The sequence below is a fragment of the Pocillopora damicornis genome, chromosome 13 (assembly GCF_964200805.1).
Source record: "Pocillopora damicornis chromosome 13, jaPocDami1.2, whole genome shotgun sequence".
NCBI classification, from domain to species: Eukaryota; Metazoa; Cnidaria; class Anthozoa; order Scleractinia; family Pocilloporidae; genus Pocillopora; species Pocillopora damicornis.
Genome location: NC_142682.1, coordinates 3,135,368 through 3,155,576, shown reverse-complemented (window position 1 = coordinate 3,155,576; position 20,209 = coordinate 3,135,368). Strand labels below are relative to the sequence as shown.

Here is a 20,209-nt window from a genome sequence, read left to right as displayed (position 1 = left end):
TGCTCTCACGTAACACGTTTTCAGTGCAAGTACAGAGTTTGGTTGGTTTGACTCCGAGGAGGTCTTGGTGCAGAAGTTTCTTGATATCTTCCTCGACACTCACTGTCCCTACTTCTATTGACTGAATTTCAGATAGAGTGGAGCCGCTTGACTCGAACTGTCCCAGAACGTACCATCCAAAACAGTTTCTTTTCCCGATGGGCTCTCCAGGTTCTCCGGACACTGTGTGAATATCAATGAAGGCCTCTACGAAGTCTGTGCCAATAAGGAGATCTATGGCACCACCCGAGAGATGTATTTTATCGGAAACGTTCTTCAAATGGCTGTATTGTCTCACTGACTCCTTAGAAATTGTTTTGGCACTACTGCAAGGTCTAGTTACGGTATACACTTGAAGGGTCTTCGTAATATCTTCGTCAGAGGGCGAGGCAACCGTGACATCGATTATCTCAGAAGGTTCGCTTTTCTTCTTTCCACCCGCCAGATTCATAGTGAGACGTGTTGCTGCTCCATTTAAGCCAAGTCGACCAGCTGCACTTTTGGAGAGTAGGCTTGTGTTAGACCCGGAGTCCAACATGGCGAGAACTTCGACAAAGTTTCCATTTTTGTCCATGACTTTAACTTTTTGCACAGGGCAAAGTCCAGTAACAGGTTTCAACTTGCTTTTCTGGTACACAGCATTCCCCTGGATGTTACCATTCGATGTAGGTGTGGGCCCTTGGAACTGACTTTGAAACGGTGGTGCTTTGGGATTCAAACTTGTGTTAGTTTCTCCAGTCTTCTCATTATGTAGGCACCGGTGATGGTTTTTTCTGCATTTGTCGCAGGTTGAGCCGTCTGGTTTCTTGCAATCGTTTGTGTGATGCGCTCTCAGACACTTGCGACATCGCCAATGTTGCTTTACAACCTCCCACCTTTGATTGACTGTTAGAATCTGAAACTTAGGACATGCAGCCAGGTGATGTTTGGTCTTACAGCCAAGAGGACATGTTTCATCGTCAGAATCCTCGCTGTTAGCGGCGTTATTTTCTGTCTTTTTGGGACTTTTGTCTCGGCGAATTTCGTTTCTTTCCACTGTGTTGGTGTTCGCTTTCCCTCGGGAACGAATACTCGCTTCTTGATGTAACCAGGTGATTAGATTGCTCACGGTTTCTTCTTTTCCTTCTCTTTTCATTTCTCTACCAAAATCTGAATTGTCACTTGGATCGAGTTTGGACAGAAGCTGGGAATGAGGAACGGCGCTTCAACTGACTCCAGCACAGGACACCCAATATTATCTTCCATGTCACTTACATAACAGGCTATTGTCGTAGCGAAATGCGTTAGGGACTTAGAATCTCGTTTGACTGCTTTAAGATTATTAATCTCGGTGTGCAGTTCGTCCATTAATTTTCGTCTGTCTGCGAACTCTGTATCCAAAATGATCCACGCGCTGTCAATGGTTTTACAAGTTTTTACTTGGTCGGTCCAGAACGATCCTTTTGGCATTGCATTTCGAAAACGTTGCAATTGTTCATCTTTATCCTGACCGTATTTCTTCATCCAATGGCTGAACTCCTTTTTCCACGTGGCATAGGTTCTGCGAGTTCCGTCCCATACTGGTACAGGTAATCGTTGTAAACTTGAGTTTGACGGTTTTGATCCGATGTTATCGGCCATTTTCTGCACCGCCGACGTCATGGACGACATTGATAATGTTAGCGCTTCCAGAGTTGTCGCATTGTTAGAATTTTCTGAGGAGTTTTGTTCCTTTTGATATGCAGCAAACTTTAAAGTGATTTGAAGGAAATCAGCTTTGGTTTTGTCTCCAGCTTTCTTTGTTGCTAACACGAGTTCGTCTTCTGGGCCAGTGCCTTCGTCGACCAGTCTATCCAGAATTGTTTCCTGCTGTTTCTTGACCAGCCTGTACTTGATTTCTACTAAACTGAATGCTGCTTCAAGTACTTTTAGTTCCGGTTTTACGGAGAAAATTGTTTCGAATTCTTCCATTAATTCGTACAAGAGTTTGACGGCATTGTCCAGTTTTCCCGCGAGAGTTTTCACGTCTACCTTCGGCGGCATTGTGAGCGGAATTTAAATGCGAAGCTTGGCGGTAGTTAGTAACTCGGCGTAATCTTCTGCAACAAATTTTGACTGATTCGCTCCTGTGATTGAAGGGCTACTTTACGTTGAAGATTTCACCACTAACTGATTTTTGCGTACATGACCGTACATGGAATTTATTTGCACTTGTAGTAATATAGTCAACTGAAAAATTAAATTAATATGACAAAGAAGGTTATTACACATGTCGATTTCGGTTGAAGCGACGGGAAAAATATTATACTTACAATTTGTGTTCCATATGCGGCTAGTAAGCTTCGAGGTGCGATCTATGGTGACACTTTTGAAATGTAAGTTGCGTAACGAACTTCTAGGTTTTTAAATAATTAGTCACCTGATCTATTTTTGCCGCGTTGCGCTAAGATAATTAAATATTCACAAAAAAATGACAAAACGGCTTGAGAAATGCAAATCAAACTTACTCGCTCAAAAGCGAGGTAGCTCAGACTAGCTTCTTACACAAGGTACTGATTCCTGAAGCATCATTCGTGTATTCTTGGTTATTCAACGGATCATCCGAGCATGTCTGAATCTTCGCAAAATACTACCTTTGGCACAGGATCAAGTAAGTGTTGTGTTGGGAATGTATATTAATTACAGATAGGCTTAAAACCATAAGCGGTGGTAACTACAATTTCAAATCTATTCACACCCCTCTTACGGATCAGGTTTTGGATATGGTCAGATTCAGAAGTTCAAATTCATCAAAGAACAAAAAGAAAGAATCTCTCCAGGTTATGATTTTTTTTTTCAAGTTTGAAGGTAACAGATCTTGCAAAGTCGAGTATAACTGCGTCATGAGAACCCTCGGTACATTCATCGTTTTAAAAATAGCGAAGCTTTCCTCTGTATTTTGAACTTTATCTTAAGCAGAAGCTCATATGCGAGGTAAATGAGTAATTTAAACTATATGAGATATTTCTGAACAAATCTTCCACCTTTCGACTGTTCTGTAGATTTTTTTTATCGCTACTTTAGCTTCTGCCTTTTTTACTTCCGGTTATGAATGACACACTTCAAGTACTTTGCAGGATTGTAATACACGCTAGTAAGCAGCAGCAGAGGTAAAACTTCTTCAAAAGAAGTGATCCTCTTTTGCTAGGAACCTTAAGGAGGACACTTTTATTGCTGAGTCTTGCATAAAAGAATGGTCAGAGCTGGAGGGTCAAATTTACCTTTCTCATTTTGTGAGGGACTGGCTGAACAAATTACTGACCAAGACCTATGGGGTACCAATTCAGCACCTCCCCACACTCACCCCTTAACTTAAAAAAGGCAAAGCATGCAATTGAGGTTTAATGCTTTAAAATTAGTTACTGAAGTGGAGGTGAATAGTGGTGGACATTCACCCAGCTGCAAAGCAGCAAGGTGAATATCCACCACTTTCACTGACACAGAAGTGAATATTAACTGTTTTAGTACATACCACAAAGAAACCAAAAAATGGTTGGAAATCAAATTGCTGTTGAAGGATTTTGTCTCTTGATCTGCTTGGAGGTGAATAGTACTTGCACATTAGTTCAAAACCTGCCAATCAGCACTCACAAAGAGCACTGTTCACCTGTATGGTGTGTAGTAATAGTGCATATGATTTTCTCAAATAATCAGCATTTGGGAGTGACGAGCCTGTCAGAACCACAACCAGTGTGTTTGGAAGTAAACCCACCTCAAGTTTTTTGGGGCAGCAACAAACTACTCAGGGTAAGTAAAATTGCTTTTCTTTGAAACTCTGATTTTTTTAATAAGTGCAGCTTAACTATTAATTACTGGTAATGTTACACATAAATAATCTTTTTTAGATTCTTCATGTAATTTCAATAACTAGCCCATTGGTGCTTTCAGTCAACCTCAGGGCCAAGGTGATTGTATGTTTGGTAAAAAAAACCCACAGATTGTGCGACAACATTGTGCACACATGACAAGTATTGTCCACTTACACAGGCATAACATGTCACCTGTCAATATATGTGCTGTCCAATTACAAACATGACAAGTACACTGTCCTACTGGTGCTCAAATCAGGTTGAGGATAACCAATCACTATCAAGAATTTTGTTATTAATAGTTTTAATTAGATTCCGCTAATTTCACCTCATGTGTAGTGTTATGACATTTACTTATTTTGTGTGGACCGGTTTTTGGATGTGGTCAGATTGAGAGGTTTAAATTCATCAAAGGACAAAAAGAAGTAATCTTTCCGGGTTATAATTTTTAATTTTTTTCAAGTTTGAAAGTAACAGATCTTGCAAAATCGAGTATAACTCCATAATGGCAACCCCCCCCCTTTTATATATTCATGGTTTTAAAAGTAGCAAAGCTTTCCTCTGTATTTTTTAAATTTATCTTGATTCAAAGCTTACATGCAAGGTAAATGAGTAATTTGAGATATTTCTGAACAAATCTTCCACCTTTCAACTGTTCTGTAGATTTTTTTTAGCACTACTTTAACTTCTGCCTTCTTTACTTCCGGTTATGAATGACGCACTTTAAGTTCTTTGCAGGATTGCAATACACGCAAGTAAACAGCAGCAGAGGTAAAACTTCTTCAAAAGAAGCGATCCTCTTTTGCTAGGAGCCTTAAGGAGGACACTTTTATTACTGAGTCTTGCATAAAAGAATGGTCAAAGCTGGAGGGTCAAATTTACCTTTCTTATTTTGTGAAGGACTGGCTGAACAAATTACTGACCAAGACCTATGGGGTACCAGTTAAGCACCTACCCACACTCACCCTTTAACTTAAAAAAGGCACAGCATGCAATTGAGGCTTAATGCTTTAAAATTAGTTACTGAAGTGGAGGTGAATAGTGGTGGACACTTACCATGCCGCAAAGCAGCAAGGTGAATATCCACCACTTTCACTGACACAGAAGTGAATATTAACTTTTTTAGTACATACCACAAAGAAACCAAAAAAAGGTTGGAAATTTAATTGCTGATGCAGGTTTTTGTCTCTTGATCTACTTGGAGGTGAATAGTACTTGAAAATTAGTTCAAAACCTGCCAATCAGCACTCGCAAAGAGCACTGTTCACTTGTATGGTATGTAGTAATAGTGCATATGATTTTCTAAATTAATCAGCATTTGGGAGTGACGAGCCTGTCAGAACTACAAGCAGCGTGTTTCAAAGTAAACCCACCTCAAGTTTTTTGGGGCAGCAACAAATTACTCAGGGTAAGTAAAATTGCTTTTCTTTGAAACTCTGATTTTTTTAATAAGTGCAGCTTAACTATTAATTACTGGTAATGTTACACATAAATAATCTTTTTTAGATTCTTCATGTACTTTCAATAACTAGACCATTGGTGGTTTCAGTCAACCTCAGGGCCAAGGTGATCGTATATATGTTTGGTAAAAAAACCCCACAGATTGCGCGACAACATTGTGCACACATGATAAGTATTGTCCACTTACACAGACATAACATGTCACCTGTCAATATATATGCTGTCCAATTACAAACATGACAAGTACACTGTCCTACTGGTGCTCAAATCAGGTTGAGGATAACCAATCACTATCAAGAATTTTATTATAGTTTTAATTAGATTCCGCTAATTTCACCTTATGTGTAGTGTTATGACATTTACTTATTTTGTGTGGACCAGTTTTTGGATGTGGTCAGATTGAGAGGTTTAAATTCATCAAAGGACAAAAAGAAAGAATCTTTCCAGCCTATAATTTTTATTTTTGTCAAGTTTGAAAGTAACAGATCTTGCAAAATCGAGTATAACTCCATAATGGCAACCCCCCCTTTCATATATTCATGGTTTTAAAAGTAGCAAAGCTTTCCTCTGTATTTTTTAAATTTATCTTGATTCAAAGCTTATATGCAAGGTAAATGAGCAATTTGAACTATATGAGATATTTCTGAACAAATCTTCCACCTTTCAACTGTTCTGTAGATTTTTTTTAGCGCTACTTTAACTTCTGCCTTTTTTACTTCCGGGTATGAATGACACACTTCAAGTTCTTTGCAGGATTGCAATACACGCAAGTAAGCAGCAGCAGAGGTAAAACTTCTTCAAAAGAAGTGATCCTCTTTTGCTAGGAGCCTAAAGGAGGAAACTTTTATTGCTGAGTCTTGCATAAAAGAATGGTCAGAGCTGGAGGGTCAAATTTACCTTTTTCATTTTGTGAGGGACTGGCTGAACAAATTACTGACCAAGACCTATGGGGTACCAGTTAAGCACCTCCCCACACTCACCCTTTAACTTAAAAAAGGCAAAGCATGCAATTGAGGTTTAATACTTTAAATTAGTTACTGAAGTGGAGGTGAATAGTGGTGGACACTTACCATGCCGCAAAGCAGCAAGGTGAATATCCACCACTTTCACTGACACAGAAGTGAATATTAACTGTTTTAGTACATACCACAAAGAAACCAAAAAATGGTTGGAAATTTAATTGCTGATGAAGGATTTTGTCTCTTGATCTGCTTGGAGGTGAATAGTACTTGCAAATTAGTTCAAAACCTGCCAATCAGCACTTGCAAAGAGCACTGTTCACCTGTATGGTATGTATTAATAGTGCATATGATTTTCTCAAATAATCAGCATTTGGGAGTGACAAGCCTGTCAGAACTACAACCAGCATGTTTGGAAGTAAACCCACCTCAAGTTTTTTGGGGCAGCAACAAACTACTCAGGGTAAGTAAAATTGCTTTTCTTTGAAACTCTTATTTTTTTAATAAGTGCAGCTTAAGTATTATAATTACTGGTAATGTTGCACATAAATAATCTTTTTTAGATTCTTCTTGTAATTTCAATAACTAGCCCATTGGCGGTTTCAGTCAACCTCTGGGCCTTGGTGATTGTATGTTTGGTTAAAAAAAACCCACAGATTGCACGACAACATTGTGCACACATGACAAGTATTGTCCACTTACACAGGCACAACATGTCACCTGTCAATATATATGTTGTCCAATTACAAACATGACAAGTACACTGTCCTACTGGTGCTCAAATCAGGTTGAGGATAACCAATCACTATCAAGAATTTTGTTATAGTTTTGATTGGATTCCAGCCTGTTGATTTTTTGAGCACTAATTTAACTTCTGCCTTTTTTACTTCCGGGTATGAATGATGCACTTGAAGTTCTGTGCACTATTACAAATAAGCAGCAGTGGAGGTAAAACTTCTTCAAAAGAGGCTATCCTCTTTTGCAAGGAGCTTAAAGGAGGACACTTTTACTGCTGAGTCTTGCTTAATAGAGTGGTCAGAGCTAGAGGGTCAAATTTACCTTTCTCATTTTGTGAAGGACTGGCTGAACAAATTGCTGACAAAGACCTGTGGGGTACCAATTCAGCATCTCCCCACCCCTACCCCTAAACTTAGGGGTAGGGGTGGGGAGTACCAGTCACCCCACTTACTTAGGTAATGGGGGTGAGTTTCCTAAAAAACAGTGGTGGCCCTTTAAAGAAACTGTCAGTAGTACCTTCTTATGTACATGCAGGCTTGTTTCGTGCAATATACTCCACAGGAGCCTATTTGTTGATCATGAGTTTGATTACAGACAGAATTGGATGAAAGGAAGTCCTGTTACCATGCAATGAGTCAAAACTGTAACAATGTTTGAGAGAGAAATTAGACATCGGTTATGTTTTCATAAAAAAAACTTAACAAATTGCGCAAGAACAAAGTGGACACACAACAAGTATTGTCCACTTACACAGGCATGACGTGTCAACTGTCTGTATACACTGCCCAATTACTAGCATTACATGTACATTGTCCTACTGACAAAGACCTGTGGGGTACCGATTCAGCATCCCCCCACCCCCACCCCTTAACTTAAGAAAAGTAAATAATGTAATTGAGGTTTAATGCTTTAAAATTAGTTACTGAAGTGGAGGTGAATAGTGGTGGACATTTACCATGCCACAAAGCAGCAAGGTGAATATCCACCACTTTCACTGACATAGAAGTAAATAACTGTTTTAGTACATACCACAAAGAAACCAAAAAATGGTTGGAAATAAAATTAGTAATGCAGGATTTTGTCTTTTAATCTGCTTGGAGGTAAACAGTACATGATAATCACTTCAAAACCTGCCAATCAGCACTATTCACCTGTATGGTATGTACTAATGGTGCATATAATTTTTTTTAAACAATCAGCATTTGGAAGTGGCTTGTCATTCGGAAGTACATCCAGCTTGTTTGGAGGGTTTGGGAGTAAACACACTCCAGGTCCTTTTGGACAAGAATCAACTACTCAGGGTGAGTAAAAATTGCTATTATTTCAAACTCTGAATTTTTAATAAGTGCAGCTTAAGTATTAATTACTGGTAATGTTACACATAAATAATCTTTTTAGATTCTACATGTAATTTCAATAACTTAAGCCCTTTGGTGGTTCCAGTCAACCTCAGGGCCTAGGTGATTGCATGTTTGGCACAATATCATTCACAGTCAATACTTTTGGACAGCAACAAGCTTGTACTCAGAGGGTATCAAGGGGGAGAGGGGAGGTCCTGATCCTATTTCTTGCACAAATTTTAGAAAAAATGCATGTCTTGTGTGTACTTTAGACAGAATATTTCAAGTGTCACAATTTAAAGGGAAGACTTCAAATCTCACCTTACCTCGCCTATTGAGGTTTAATGCTTTAAAATTAGTTACTGAAGTGGAGGTAAATCGTGGTGGACATTTACCACGCCGCAAAGCAGCAAGGTGAATATCCACCACTTTCACTGACATAGAAGTAAATAACTGTTTTAGTACATACCACAAAGAAACCAAAAATTGGTTGGAAATTAAATTGATTATGTAGGATTTTGTCTCTTCAGCTACTCGGAGGTGAATGGTGGTAGCTAATCACTTCAAAACCTGCCAATCAGCACTTGTGAAGAGCACTATTCACCTGTACAGAATGTACTAATGGTGCATATAATTTTCTTAAACAATCAGCATTTGGAAGTGGCTTGTCAATTAAAAGTACATCCAGCTTGTTTGGAGGGTTTGGGAGTAAACCCACTCCAGGTCCTTTTGGACAAGAATCAACTACTCAGGGTGAGTAAAAATTGCTATTATTTCAAACTCTGAATTTTTAATAATTGCAGCTTAAGTATTAATTACCAATAATGATACACATAAATAATCTTTATTAGATTCTATGTTTAATTTCAATAACTATAAGTCCTTTGGTGGTTCCAGTCAAACTTAGGGCCTGGGTGATTGCTTGTTTGGCACGATATCATTTACAGTTGGTACTTTTGGACAGCAACAAGGTGGTACTCAGAGGGTATTAAGGGGGAGGGGGGAGGTCCTGATCCCATTTTTAGCACAAATTTTTAGAAAAAATGCATGTCTTGTGTGTACTTTAGACAGAATATTTCATATGTCACAAATGGGAAGTTTGTTTTGAATTTGGCCATTACCCTCCACCCCCACATGACCTTTTGCAGAAGGACATGCCTTGAAAGTGGACAGAGGAATGCAAGAGAGAATTTGTTCAGAGCAAAGAGAAATTACAAGATTCTCCTTTGTTAGTTCATTGCAACCAGAAGGAACCACCTCGCCTAGCGTGTTATGCATCTGCTTATGGGTTAAGAGCTGTAATTTCTCATGTAATGGAGAGCGGAGAGGAAAAACCACTGATCGCCTTTGCTTCTTGGACTCTCACTGCCAGTGATTGTAACTACTCACAGATTGAAAAGAGGCATTGTCCATTGTGTTCATGGTGAAGAAGTCTCATTCATACCTTTATGGCTTCAAGTTTATGCTGCTAACAGATCACAAGCCCTTATTCACTATTTTTGGTCCAAAGACAGGGGTGCCTCCATTGGCAGCAGCCAGATTGCAAAGATTGGGCCCTGATTTTAGCCACATACTAGCTCGAGATTGAGTATAAGACGTCAGCTGAACATGTGAATGCAGATGCTTTGTCCAGACTTGTGTCATGGACTGCTCATGACAGATTACAAGAAGAAGTTTATTTGATCAGTTACCTGGATGAGCTGCTGGTTACTGTTAAAGACATAGCTTTGACTACTAGGAAGGAACCCGTCTTAACTCGTCTTAGTCCCCATCCTTCACCTTGCATGCATGGCCTCAGCCATAATTTCCACATAGGCTTGTGAGTTGTTATTCCTGACATATATTAGGAATGTCTATTGAATGATCTATATCAAGAGCACCATGGTATGTGTTGAATGAAGTCTCTAGCAAGAGGATAATTATGGTGGTCTGGAATGGATGGTGAGATTGAAGAAAGAGCCAGTGCTTGTCATATTTGTGCTCTGTGGGCAAGTTGCTGCGTAAAGCACCTTTACCCCTGAGGAGATGGCCTGTGAAGCTGTGGGAGCATGTACACATTTATTTCTTTTAGAAGGACAGGCTGAATTTTCTGATTGTCATTGATGCATATTCCAAATGGTAAGAGGTGATCCCAATGAGCCCCATGACCACTTTGAAGACCATTGAAGTACTGCATACTTTGTTTACATGTCACAGAATTCCCAAAGAGGTTGTTTCCAACAATGGACTGTAACTGGTGGCAGTAGAAATCATTCAGTTCATTAGACAGAATGGTGTCAAGGTCAAACATGTTCTGCCATATCATCCTGCATTAACTGGAGCTGAAGAACACTCAGAGCATGTGGCCAAACTAGCTCTAGAGACTACTTTAGACTAGCTAGACTAAACCATTACTTGATGCGAAAACAATTACCGTATTTCTAACCCTAACAGTTAGAGACCTTCCAACAGACTTGTGTTGTCCAAAAGAAAAAGCAAAAACCATTGGCTGTAAGCCGAGAGCGAAATTCTTGATTGTAACTGGCCATTTGAGTGAGTGAACCTCGTGGAAAAAATTGGGTAATGGCTCAATGAACACAAATGCTAATGAACGAGAATGAACCCTTGACTATAAGCCAAACCTCGTTTCTTGTGAAAAAATCCCCCAAACTTTTGTGTCAGATACTGAAAAAATCACTCAGCTTATAGGTGAAGAAATACTAACGATAAATTTACTTTGGAACATGGGCTAGCCAATTTCCTAATTCTTAACCGTAATATACCTCACACTGTCACAGAGCATTCTCCTGCTGAACTTTTTCTTGAAAGACAAATTAGGAACTGTTTTATATAAAACCAGATCTTAACAAAGCTGTAAGGGAACATCAATTGAAACAGAAGCAGCATCATGATGAGGGCAGGGTGGAGCTGCAGCCATTCAAGTTAAATGAAGTTGCTCTAGTTGTCAACCAGTGTCATGGAGTTGCAAGATGCTTTAAAGGGAGGATTTACCAGGTGAAAGGTCCCCACACTTATCTTGTCCATTGCAGGAACCTGGTAAAATTTGTGCATGTTGATCACTTGAAGAAGACAGCTTATCAATCTTCAAGTTCTGATGTGGAAGAATGAGTTGAGTTGAATGGTTAAGATTTGTTAAGGAGGCCCAGGGTAAGAAGATAAGTGATCTGGGTGTTTCCCTTCCATCACTTGTGGATGTGTCCAGTACAACAGAACCTGGAGAATATTCTGGCCAAGACAGTGTGGTGAATTTGCCAGTTTCCCAGAAGCAATAGAAGATATGACAGAGAAAGTGGATTCTCCAAGTCTATGTTCAACACCAGAGCCAGTGCAAAAATATCCCAGTTGAGAAAGGAGACCACCACAAAGACTTATTTGTGAACTTTGAACATTCTAAGTTCTGTAGAGCACCGCACCTGTTTCTTTATGTTGACATGTTAGTTGGCATGTAACCCTTGCATATAATAATTATTCCTCTCACTTGTTTGGGGAGAAGTGTAATATATTAGGATCCAGGCCCCTTGTAGCTAGGGACAGTAAGAACATGCAGTTGACATTAAAATATGGCAAGCATGTGGTTCATGTTGTTAGCTCCAAATAGTACAGTATCTATGCAGCATAAGTATAAATTGAAGCTTTTGTAAATCTTCATTCCTATTGCATTTTTTCGTTGTTTCTAATGCTTTAATTTTCTGTAATAATATGATCCCTAGTGTGAAGATTTTAAAAAAGGTTGCAATTAAAAATTAGATGTAAAATGTAGGGGTAGAAAAACTCCTCTAGCCCCTGCCATTTAGTAAGATTGGCAAGTAATAAATCTAAGACTTGCCAAGGTGCTGAGACCCTTGTTTTCAAATTGGAGACCCCATGTATCAAATGTAAAGAATACTATTGAGTGCTAATTTTTTTCTCTTTGATTTCTGTTGCACTTTCTTTAACAGAAAAATCAAGTAATAGTGGGACAGATGTCAAGTTTGTTGTAAGTGAAGGACATGATACTTGACTGTCGTAGGACTAATTGTAAGAACAGGCAGGACTACAAAGCAAACATTGTTTTTTGATTGGCTATTGGCAGGTGATTTTTATTCTCTGTAGGCAAGGCAACCTTTTTTTCACAAAGATATTTTCAATGGTCAAAAAAAAGAAAACCACAACAATTTTTGGACATTCATGCAGCAATTCTTTGACTTAAATCTTCGCTGTTTAGTTAAGATAGCTGGATATTGGTATCATCTCAGTCTAGAAAGATACATTAAAGAACTTGGCTGATGTACAGCTTTGTCAATAACGCATCTTTATTGCTAAACTCTAAAGTAATATTCTTATTCTTCAGGTTGTCAAAGGCACTGACTCTATCATTAAGAATGGCATAACCATCAACATGAGTGTCAGATATCAATGTATCACTTTTATGTCAACTTATAATAGGAAGAGCTTAGAGGTGTGTTACAAAGACACAATATTGAATGCTATTGCAATGAAATCTTGGACATCAAATTTGAGTAACAAAGAAACCCAAGGGTTGACGGCATTAGATTGAGAAAATCTATCCATCTTTTGTCTTACTTACACTCCGAAAAAAAGAGAGAAACAACTAAGAGATGATTCTGTATCTTAATTGACGATGCGGACTGTCTTTGTTTGCGGTTTCCAAATAGTAGTCATATCATGTTGGATGGCTTTTCTACCACTTCCACCTCTGTAAATTGATACTATCCTTTTACCACATACTCATTTTAAATAAATATGAGAGAGACCTTTGAAGTAATAAATATTGTGAATAGTGCAATTGAAATTTTCAGTTCACATTTATGTTTCTCATATATTTGCAGTCATTTTTATTCATCACTTCACGGGTTTATTCAAACCAACATAATAACTAGCTCCCAGTTGGCTTAATTTGTGCGCTAAGTTGGTAGAGCATTTCAGCAGTATCACAGAGCTGCGTCGTGGGTTCATCTTCGGTACAGAGGCCTAAATTTTTTCAGACTTTCTTACATTACTGCTTAAGTGGTGTTCATCACTGCAAAGATCATTCTCATATTCATTTATTAATCCACCGTTAGCATGAATGATTTCCATATATTCACGGTCATTTATACTGATTTTAGTCTTCCCCAGACCACCAAAGAAAATTTTCTTTGGTAACTTCAGTCCAGGTAGGAAAATGCAAATCAGGTCTATTACATAAGCCACAGAAAGTAATATTATAGCTTTGCGGGATGTGTATGAATTAGGAAATGTAAGGGACATATAACCTTACAACCACATACTGGTATCACGTACCTCTTTTACCACTGAGATAGGATTACAATTCCTTATTGAAGGCAGCTTTCTTTTAATCAACAGGAGCTCAGAATAGAAGATTACTATAACACAGGGCGCGCATGTATACCAGCTGAAGGTACTGAAGGTGATATGTTATGACAGAGATTTATGCGATTTATTGAAACGTTAATGGGATCATGTGCGCATCTGTCGGCCAAGTATCGACCGATAGTTAGCCAACTGTCAGTCATCGTGTTATTCAAGTTGGTGGACTGTTGGTCGCTGCTATTGGTCGATACTTGGTCGGTAATGCGAGTCGACACTTAGCCGACACCTCGACCATTACGTTGCAATTAACAGTCGACGGAAAATTGGTCGAGTGTCAGTGATGTATCGGTGGACTGCGACTGCCGGTGGTATATGTTATTGTTAACCATTGTTTTGATGGGAATTGGCAGCCGTCTTTAAGCCTCTTCCCCTCACCCACAGGAGAAAAGAAAGAAGAGTTTCAAAGAACTAGAGAAAAATAAGTGAATATTTGAGTTGAGAGAAAGAGCTCAGTATCAAGAGCTGACCAAGTGACAGGAGTGTCGGCCGAGTGTTGGTAAAGAATCTGCTAAGTGTTGGCTAAATGTGGATAAAGTGGATCTAAAGTATCGTTCGTATGTCGACCAATTATTGTCTGACATGTGTGTCTCCTTAAAATATCACCGCTGAATCGCACATTAATGTCACGAGAATATAGGAAATGATCACCAACCAAAGAAACTCTTGATTTTTAGACAAATTCTCCTTGTCAGCACATTAGTAAATGTACAGAGAACAATGTGGAGAATATGAATGCTGATGTTAGGGTGTAAAGGGTTAAAGTTTGAAGCAACGCTTTTTGACTTCCGCCCAAATTAAAGTTCCATTTTATACAATTAGTTCAAATTGATACAATTGTATCTTTATTTATGGTGAAGAAATGTAAAATGGTTTCCATGTTTACATAGCCTGATGTAAACACGCGGGAGGTTGGGAGAACACGAGATAAGCGTAGGAAACCACGACGCGAAGCGGAGTGGTTTCCAGCTTATCGAAACACGGAAACCATTTTAAGACCAAGAGGTCTTAAAGAGGAACGAAAACCGTGTTTACATACGCTCATGTATAATGGTTTTATGCCCAATCAGAGCGCGCGTACTATTTGAATTATTTTCTATTGTTCTTAAAAAATAAAAATCTCTTTAAAAAGGTGTATTAACCAACTGAAATTATTTCTAGGTAAGAACATGAAATTTTTATGACTATTTTGTCGACAGCCAGCTTTAAATTAACTGCATGTTTATATTAGAATTAGCCGCAATGCCTCAGAGTGGAAGTCGGGGTAAAAGACTATACCGTTGTGCTAGTACCATTTAGAACGCAAAGTTAATACAAACAAACCACTTGAATGTTATTAATTGAGTAAGTAGCGCGAGTTATTAAAATGATCAAGAGGCCCTACATTACCTTCGACTCAACTGAAAATTACTCTATTTCAAATCTAGCAGGTATCTTCTATTATCGTGATCGTATAGCCTTAATGAGGGTAGAGATCTTTGGTGCTAAATGCTCTGGAAGAGTTGGAGTGTTAGGTGAATTATTCGGCATCACACTCGTTTTAACACCTTCTTTGCATCTAACTTACAGCGGAGGAAGATTCAAGGGAAGAGCCTTCAGAATTCGAAAAGGCCTTGGAAAAGCGGAAGAAATACATTTGTCCGGAGCACGATGAAGTTTTGAAAGTGTTCTGTCATACTGATAACTGTCTTATTTGCCTAGTCTGTCAGGTATACAAACTACCGTAATTCGTATTGACTCAAAGTTACTAAAGTGCAGCTAGTGCCAGTCTCCTTCGCAGCCGCTTTTTGGGATGTCACGTAATTTCGTGACTGCGAAGGAGACTACGCTGGACACCAATTCCTATTTCGGAACGGCACCAGGCAAAAGAAGATTTATTTTTATACCCAGGCCGGGATGTTTTAATATTTTTTCAATTCCTGGAAGGAATCAGTCGTTACCAACAGGGTATAAAGAGGGTACTATAGGTTGCTCAGTCGTTGTTTGCTGATCTCCATTAGGTGTATGGCGAACATACCGATCATAAATGTGAGCTTGTTGCCAACATGGCCACCGGAGCACGAGAGGAACTTTTCAGCGAAACTAAAAAGTTAGAGGATCATTTCGAGTTGATTAAGAAGTCTAGAAGGAAACTGAAGGATAAGAAAGACTCCATTTTGCAAACTCAACTTTACCTGCGAGACAGAGTTGCGAAACACATGGCTTTGTTAAGAACATGCTTGGATAGCGGAGAGAGAGCGCTGAAGAGTGAGATTGATGACAAAACTAACGAGAAGATAGCACCCATGGACGCTCAGGATAGGTATGAAGAGTTTCTTTGAGGAAATTTTTGTTTGAAAAAATTAAAAAAAAAAAAAAAGGTGTTCCTAGTCATCATTGGCTGTTAAAAATGAACTTCACCTGAAGTATGCATGTGGGGATTAGTAAGAAATTTTGAAATACACCGAAAGTAGAGAAACGAAGTCTTCAAAGTACACCATTCACTTCGAAAATTACTTTCTCGTCACATCAGTGACACACTTGGCTGCACTTTGTGTGCCATGATTTGTTCTTACAACGTTTTAACATAATCTGTGATCTACTACTGAACAGACACGGCTCGGCAGTATGGAATCTATTTACCAAATAGAAAGCGAATAGCCTGGCCACTCAGATTGCAGCATTTGTGATAGATCGCTAGTAGATTTACACTAATCAACTGTAGTTCCAACTGAATTTGGAAATGACACAACGTTCACGAACTACATTAAGGAAATATCGTTTTATTTTCTCCTTGTCTAGAGTCATGGCAAATGTTGAAGAGAAGTGTGATTTGGCTTACTCTTTGATCGAGAAGTGCAAAAAGAATGACAGTGCTTTGGTCGAGGAGAAGCCTAACATTTTTAAACTTATTGAAGAGGTGTCGTCTTCCATTCAGAAATGTGAACTGGAATCCGCGGAAACAGACAGTCTGACATGTTACTTCGAGTATAAACTCTTTGATATGCTTAAAACACAGATTGGTGGAGTGAGGATGTTGAAGCCAGGCAAAAAAGGTTTGTTCCCTTGAATAAACAATTAACGAGGCAAAAAACGTCAAAAAATCTAACTTTGTTATATTCAGACCGTATCAAAAACGTGTTGATTATGAAGTGAACATAAATATCTTTGAAAATAGCAACAATTCCTTTGTCTCTCTGGAATGGAAAGAATATGTAAAATATCTTGGTGTCCTTATCGATTCCAAATTATCTTGGACTCAACAAATTGCATTTATTTCATCTAAAATCAGCAAGTCTTAAGGCATTTTATCAAGATTGAGATATTTTGTCCCACAAACTGTATTGCTTAACATATATCGATCTCTTTTTCAACCTTATTTGTCTTAGGGGGTTGCAGTCTGGCGCCACCCAAAAAAGGTGTTGATTTTGCAAAAACGTGCTCTCCGCATAATATTTTTCAAACCCTTTATCTTCCATGCTGTACCTTTGTTCAACATGTCAAACATTCTCCCTCCTCATCTTATCTATTTCGAAACTGTATGTTTTCTTTTTATGCATGATTTCGTCAACAATCTAACGCCTCCTAACATTTCAGAATTAACTAGTTATTCTTCAGAAAAATATCACTATTATACAAGGTCCTCAGCGGCTGGCAATCTCTATCTTAAACATTTGAGAACAGAACATATGAAAAATTCTTTATCAAGACTGGGTGCAAGGATCTGGAATAGCACTTTCATCTGTCTTTGTTCTCTGCTTAAGTGCAAATTTAAAAGACTATTGCATAGACAGCTGCTGAACATTTTGATGCGAGAGAATAATAATGTTGACGTCCATACTTTAATTGATAAATTTAGAAAATGATAATATTTTCAATTTCATTTTTTGTTTTTGTTGTTCTTTTCTTTTTGGTGTGTAATTTTATTCCAGTTGTAATATGTAATGCCTAATTGGCTTATCTATAACTTATCTTACTTTTTTTCATGGTTCGTGTATATGCATGCTCTCCCAGTCATTTCCTTTGTTCAGTCAAACTTGTCACTGAAGAATTTATCTTAATGTTTGTTTCCCTTCCGCCTCGATTAGCTTCGCTATCTTGCAGGTAGGGATTGTTAGTGTTGGGGCTGGTCGACACCCAGCCGTCGCATGGTTACCCATAAGGGGAAATTTAAGTTCTTGCGCATGCGCGGTGACTGGCATCTTGGAACGGTGCCACGAGGCCACCGAGTTTAAACCTCTTTATCACGTTCAGTTTTTTCGATTTTTTTTGGGTTAACCAATTTAAAATTTGTGAGAGTTTTCTCAAAGCCTTCGTGACGGTTTTGGATTAAAGTTACATATTTCAAATGGTTAGTCACCATTCGCGGCAATAGTTAGATATGTATTTTACTTGCCAACATAAATAAATTTCGTTGTTAATATGTATGTATTTTTATTAATCATAATGCTGTCAGAGGGCTCTATCTACGGCTTCAACGAGCATGAGATGTTAGAGGAAGGGAAAACCAAAGATGCAGAGGTTCAGACCGACGCTGACGATCACCAGGAAAGGACAGATCATGCGCATTCTGAAATTTCCCCGCAAGGACTAGATCTAGCCGTTGACTTTGGCGCGGTGGGAAGCAAGACTTCATTGCTTATGGATCCTGACCTACCGATATCAACAGATTCCCAAAGCTCTAGTGACGTTATAACTGGATTACTGGATGAGATACTTGAAAAAGTTGACAGGCTCGCAGGTCAGTCACATTAAAAAATAAAGAATCATGTCCTTTAATAAAGTCATCGGTGGCCGATGAGATATTCTCTCATAAACTTTGACAAAATAAGAAATTTAACCAGCCCCTCACCCATCTCGATGGCTTTTAAGTCTAGATAATGAGGTTCATATTTAAATTGATTTTTTTCCAGTTGCGGATGGTGATGATGACAGTGCTGGTGATAAACAAAAGATCGAGACTGACGATTAAAAATTTAGCTTCGCCTATGGTGGACCCCATACGTTCTTGAACGAGATGAATGTTTACTGCCTCCGACATAGTATCGCTGTTTTTCTCTGAGACGTATTACGTGAAGGGAGTGTAGGAAAATTAGATTAATTTTATTCTGCCTTTTCCTTGTACAGTCCCTCTAGCTTATTGGCATAGGAAACACAAAATTAATTTTATGACGGGAAGAGACTGGGAACGACATCTTGTATCGTCTTAAAGCTCTTCCCTCGCGCACTAGTCAAACGTCAGACACGCGCAAGCGGATGAATTTTGCCAGCCGTGCGCCAAAATCCAAGCAAAATTTTCAAATGTAGGAAACAGCCTTTGTCATGCAAAAAAAGGCGAGAAAATTTTAATGTTCATAGAACTGTAGAAGAGAAATAAGGTAGCGAAAAGAGAAAATTTGCGATTTTTCGAAAAGAAAGCTTATTTAATTACGGGTAGCCAGTTGATTTACCCTTTATATTTGAGCTATATCAGAGAAGTTGTGTGCTTTTAAAACACTATTACTTCTAGCTTTTGTAGATTTCTATAACTTTCGTGAGAAAATCACGTGCTGACAACCTGAAAGCAAGCTCCTTGGCCATTACCAGGTTTTTTTATATAGCAACATTTAATGATGATCCCGATCTACAAAATATAACCATCACTATAAATAGTGCTGATAGTTTTTTGTTAAAATTTTTAATGTTTTCGCTTTTGTTGAGAGTTATTATGCTTTATCTATTTAGAGCAAGCTGGTATTTTGTAGATTTCTTACGATGAATGATATTAAAGGAAATAGCTGTAAACCGTCAAGGATCGCCTGTGTAGCAGGTTGATTTGTTTCTCGGTTTTATGTGCGCTGTGATTTGCGGCGAAACTATTTTCCCTCCCAAGCCTCTTACGGCTCCGTTGCTCATTACTTCGTTACACACAAAAATCACTATCTACATTGGTAAGGTTATGGTGGATGCCTTCTATACCATTTTTAAGACCTTTGGTTGGGTTTGCGCTAAGATGGTATGGTGATAGCGAGTGGCAATTGTAACTAAAAAATTTTTATTCTGCTCGTCCTCTGAATAAAGGGGAGTGTGTGTTGGGGAGGCGTAGAAGCATGCAACAGCATTGTAACAAAATCTTAATGGGATTTAAAATTCATTACGTCTGAAAACGTTTTTTGAACAATGGCAGGAAACACCGATGGCGAGCTAAGGAAGTGTTTAAATAGCATCAAGGAGCAGGAATATACGGAAAAGATGATGGAGTTTTGACAAGGTTTCCCTAAGGTAGACCCCAACTATGGACTCTATTTCCTCGTGAGAATCCCCTGTCGCTGAACACGTGAACCGGACGAAATCAGTTTGATCAGGCGTTTCCGAGAGACATCAAAACACGTCATTTTGCGATATTTTATCGAGCTTTTATCTCGGTATAATTAGTTATACTAAGTCGGACCTGACTGGCCAGATAAGTCAGTTTTAACATAAATAGGCCTTTTTTCATCGTTCAGTCTTAAATTCA

The 20,209-nt window shown here is 38.6% G+C and overlaps 1 protein-coding gene and 1 pseudogene across 5 annotated transcripts; one reads left to right on the top strand and one right to left on the bottom strand.

Moving 5' to 3' along the window:
- Nucleotides 1-67: 67 nt before the first annotated feature.
- On the bottom strand, nt 68-2,513 carry LOC149035022 (uncharacterized; annotated as a pseudogene). Its single transcript, XR_016182186.1, has one exon. The product of XR_016182186.1 is annotated as an uncharacterized LOC149035022 (transcript).
- LOC149035021 (uncharacterized) lies at nt 2,490-19,504 on the top strand. Of its 4 annotated transcripts, none has more exons than XM_089191158.1 (14): nt 2,490-2,668; nt 3,712-3,804; nt 5,182-5,274; nt 6,657-6,749; nt 8,224-8,325; nt 9,016-9,117; nt 12,303-12,340; nt 12,695-12,802; nt 13,711-13,765; nt 15,304-15,443; nt 15,735-16,036; nt 16,516-16,769; nt 18,170-18,454; nt 18,627-19,504. In XM_089191158.1, the coding sequence occupies exons 1-14, from the start codon at nt 2,626-2,628 to the stop codon at nt 18,683-18,685; spliced, it is 1,767 nt and encodes a 588-aa protein (XP_089047284.1). In that variant the 5' UTR covers nt 2,490-2,625; the 3' UTR covers nt 18,686-19,504. The 4 variants fall into 4 exon arrangements, with proteins under 4 accessions (XP_089047284.1, XP_089047283.1, XP_089047286.1 ...); XM_089191157.1 differs by having other exon boundaries at nt 2,492-2,668; nt 13,711-13,774; XM_089191160.1 differs by lacking the exon at nt 5,182-5,274 and having other exon boundaries at nt 2,500-2,668.
- The last annotated feature ends 705 nt before the right edge of the window (nt 19,505-20,209 follow it).

What these genes read in the sequence shown, in the direction of transcription:
- LOC149035021 (XM_089191157.1), top strand. Translation starts at nt 2,626, where the DNA reads ATGTCTGAATCTTCGCAAAATACTACCTTTGGCACAGGATCAA. An exon ending in ACAAGAATCAACTACTCAGG is followed by an intron (nt 8,326 to 9,015) that starts GTGAGTAAAAAT and finishes TTAAACAATCAG; the next exon opens with CATTTGGAAGTGGCTTGTCA. An exon ending in ACAAGAATCAACTACTCAGG is followed by an intron (nt 9,118 to 12,302) that starts GTGAGTAAAAAT and finishes TTTCTTTAACAG; the next exon opens with AAAAATCAAGTAATAGTGGG.